Source organism: Corvus brachyrhynchos, unplaced genomic scaffold, assembly GCF_000691975.1.
Source record: "Corvus brachyrhynchos isolate BGI_N302 unplaced genomic scaffold, ASM69197v1 scaffold340, whole genome shotgun sequence".
In the NCBI taxonomy this organism is placed as follows: Eukaryota; Metazoa; Chordata; class Aves; order Passeriformes; family Corvidae; genus Corvus; species Corvus brachyrhynchos.
In genome coordinates, this window is record NW_008235987.1 from 1082254 (window position 1) to 1086241 (window position 3988).

General features: G+C 57.9%; 1 protein-coding gene across 1 annotated transcript in view; it reads right to left on the reverse strand.

The window, feature by feature from the left end:
• The window catches only part of LOC103613730 (putative sodium-coupled neutral amino acid transporter 10), a 35076-nt gene extending 31120 nt beyond the window's left edge, over positions 1-3956 (reverse strand). Inside the window, exon 1 of the mRNA XM_017730724.1 lies at positions 2940-3956. Coding sequence (XP_017586213.1) covers positions 2940-3435 — 496 coding nt within the window. The 5' untranslated portion in view covers positions 3436-3956. The remainder of the gene's footprint in view (positions 1-2939) is intronic.
• Positions 3957-3988: the final 32 nt, after the last annotated feature.

Below are 3988 nucleotides of genomic sequence, written 5' to 3' on the forward strand. Positions count from 1 at the left end.
TCAGCCTTTCCCCCTGGAAACTGAAAACCACATAAGACAGGAACAGGGATGAGGGAAAGCCAGCAAGCAGGTTCTTTTTTTTCTATTTAAAACCAGAAGTGGTGTGAAGCAGCAGCCACACATGGCAGCCATTAAAGGCAATGGGAGAGAAAATATTCCTGTACAAGATTGTGTGTGGCGAAAGTTAAAGTGGTGCAGAATTCCAGTCCAAGTCCCCTTTTTATTTTTATCTTCCCCCTCGAACTGGGCCGCCCGACATCGCTGGCTGGGAGAGCTGAGCTGGTGCCCAGAACGTTCAATCCCATTCCCAGAATACCCAGTGCTCCCAACCCACACCAAAGGGCTGCTGCCAAGGCTTTGCTTTCCCCCCCCTCCCATCCTTGGGTTGGAGCAGAAAATGCTCACTAGTACTAAAATCACTGGGTTTTCTCTTAAAAAGACAATGCCAAGAAAACTTTTACTTCTATTTTTAGCTCTTACTGGGCAGAACGGGAATGGGGAGCTCCAGTGCCAAACCCAGACCACAGTGCCCAAATCTGCCAGTGAGGTCCAGCATGAACCCACCACCCTGGAGTCCCCTCTGCCTTCCCTCAAGGCACAGCCCAACACTCCCAGCGCCCGCCAGAAAACAAACTCAAATCCTTTCTGGAAGCTTCTTCTGCTATTTTAAATATTAACTTCAACTCTTGATTTCCTTGGACTCTACTCGAGCTAAAAATTCAGGAAACGAGATGTTCTCCCACAGAATGAGCAAAAGGCACGGCAGGGACCCACAGCCCGGAGCAGGGATGTGGGGGAGCACCCAAAATAGCTGCTGGATCAGTGACAGGGCACTGGGACAGCCACCACCAGGCACCATGCCCAGGCATGAGGAGTGGCCGCTCCTCTCCAGCCTCCTTTGGGAATTCACAACCATGAGGGAAAAGGCAACAGCCCTGGGGGGAGTCAGGCCCACAGACGAAGGGTCTGGGAGGAGAGAGGAGCCAGCAAGAGGAAAACATCCCTCCTGGAATGGGTTATTAACAGGCTGAGCTCGAGGGGAATGGAGGAATGGTGCTGCTGATCCTTCCAGGGCACACTGCAGCCTCTGGATACGGACACAGCCACAGGTGATGCTGGAACCAGCCTGTGTCCCCGGCTCTTCACCTTGATGTTCAATGAGAACAAGCCTCCAAACACTGTGGGCAGACGTCCCCATCCGGGGACAACGGAAAAATGGGATCCTTTATCTTCTCCAGGAGGTGATGACTGTAAAATAAACGGTACAGTCAAATCCTTGGAATGGGATCTTGGAAAGCCCCCAAACTGGGCAGAGCTTGCTCGGTACCTGGAGAAGTCTTTTAAACCCAGTGTGGTTCCTGGGACTGAGCTTCAGCCCTTTGTCCTGCAGGGCTGAGCTATGCCCCCAGGAGCTGCCCAGCACAGCTCCTGCACATCCCGAGTGCTGCTGGAAGGGGAGGGATTCACTCATCTCTTGGTTGAAATCCATCTGGGAACTGCATCCCACTTCCCTCCTCACCCACACATCTCCCTGCAGCCCTTCCCCTTCACGCAGTGGTGACGAGCCACCGCCAGCCCAGCCTGGGACCCCCTTTGTGCCGGAGCCGCGTTTCCTCCGGAAGCCACTGCCTGCCTGCAGGGAATGTGCACAACTTTCCTCCGCGCCTCAGCGCTGCCAAAGCCTCCCAGGAGTGCCCGCAGATGTCCCCGGGCCCAGCCTGCGGGGACAAAGGGGGTCTGTGTGGAGCTGCCCGACCTCGGAGCATTGGGATGCGGCGTGGGAGCGCTCCCGGCCCATGGCACCTCTCCCAGGGCACCGGGAGCGGGCACAGGCGCTGCTGCCAGCCTCCGCCTGCCAGGAGGAAGCTGGGAAGCATTACTGGCCCTCTCTGTATTCCAGCCCCTTGGCTTCGGGGCGTGCAGAGGATCCCTTCTTCCCGGGACACGCTCCAAGGTGGAGGGGACTCTCTGTCCTCCGGGAAGCCGCACACAAAGGCGTCTTGTGAGGGGCAGGGAGCGGCAGCACCGGCAGCTGGGCCGGGTGCTCCGGGGGCTCCCCCTTCCCTCTGGCACCAAAACAACCTCCCAGACCATGGAGCTTCTCCATCTTTTCCGTTTCTAGCAGATACAAGTCGGCAGAAGCTGGGATGTGCTTCCTGGGAGCAGCACCTCGGGCACTCTGAGGGAGGAGCAAACCCATCTGTCAGCAGCTGGTGGGAGCCCGTGTGCCAGGGCAGCGCCAACCAGCTCCCTCCTTGCACAGAAAAGGAAGGGAGAACAAGGAAAAGGCAACTTTTCCTGCTGCTTCATATGCCAACGGCAAGGACTGGAACCCAAACACCTCCTCCTGCTCCCCAAGTCAGTCAGAATCCCAAGAGAGGCCATGAGCAGAGGCCAATCCCGGCGCCAGTGCTGAGCTCCGAGGGTGGCCGGGCTCTGCCAAAACCCACCCAGGGATCTTCCAGATGTTTTTATTTTCTCAGCCCTTTGGAACCTCGCTCTGTTTCCTTTCTGCTAAGCCATAAAGGAGCTCCCAGCTCGGATCCAGGCAGCCCAGCTCTGTGCCAGGCTGGCAGGACCCGCTGTCCCGGCAGTGCTGGGTGGGGAACTCGTGCCCAGACCCATAATTAATTCATCCCAGACCCACAATTCATCCCAGATGGCTCCCGGGAGCTGGGGTTTGGATCACCTCCTCCCCTGCCCCGCGGAGTCAAAACAACTCAGCACCCATTAACTGGGCGGTCAGGAGCAGGATCCAACCCCGGCGCTGCCCCGGGGGAGAGGCTGAGGCAGGAGAACGAGGGAGTCTGGGAACTGCAGCAAGAAAACATTTGCTGTTCCGACAGCACCACTGAGGAAACGTAAATTCGGATGCCAAGGTCACACTGCAGTTAAGAGAGGAGCAGGGCTGGGAAGCAGCCCCGGAGCTGGGATCTCACCGAGGCCAGGGTAGGTCCTGCGCTTGCTGAGGTTGGCCGACTTCACCAGGAACATGCAGGACTGGTGAGTCATCCACGAGCAGAAGATCAGCAGCACAGCTCCCAGGATGATCCCACACTGCAACGGAGCAGAGGGGGAAGAGACCAGCAGGAGATGGGGGGTCAGGCCCCCTCCACGGCCCTCCCACCCTCCCTCAGGTTTCCCCACGTATTTCAGCCCCATTTTTCCCTCTTTCAGGAAGTTCTGTCCCCTTCCTACCAGCTGGGAGGGAGGTACCAGCTCCGTATCACTCTCTCCACAGCACAAGGACACGTGGAACACATGCCTGCTTCCCACAGCTCCCAGCTGCACCAGTCCAAGCACCGAGGAGTGAACTGGGAGCAGGCTGTGGAGTAGAACTTCCACCCTGGCTCTTCCCCCAGCGCCCTCCACAGCTCCCAGCGGGTTCAGGGAGCACAGACAGACCCTGAGGTGCCACCTCTGCTGCAAACTCATTTATCAACAACACAAACTCCTCACGCAGCTCCTGCCTCGCTGCCTTCTCTACTCACAGGGGTGGGGACCACGGGGCACCAAGCAGGTGACTTGGAGCAGGCCCAGATCCCGATCCCAGCTGCCCTTTCCCTGCTGTCTGAGGCAGGCGAGGCCGTGGGCATGGGGGCAGATCCCGGGCAGGGGTGTGGGGGCACAGCCGGGGTTTGGAAAAGCCTCCAAGCCAGCTCACGTTTATCACAGGGGTAAATCCTTAGATTTTATTTTTCCCTTCTCCTTACAAGACAGGCAGAAACGATCAGTTGGAGACAACAGGACAGGGAAAAACCCAGAGTTTGGTGCAGAAGTTTTGAGCTGGAGAATTCACGACTAAGAAAAGCGCAGCGTTTGGAACACGAGGTGCCCGATCTGGGTCTTGAGCGTTTCCTTTGCTGACTTTCCTTTCCAGCCAGGGGTCCACCCCCCAAACTCGGGCCAGAAGGGCAGATGCAGCCTCTGCCCGCCTTCCCCCAGAGTGCCCGGGCCTGGAGGAGCCCGCCGGGGCTTTAGGCTTCCA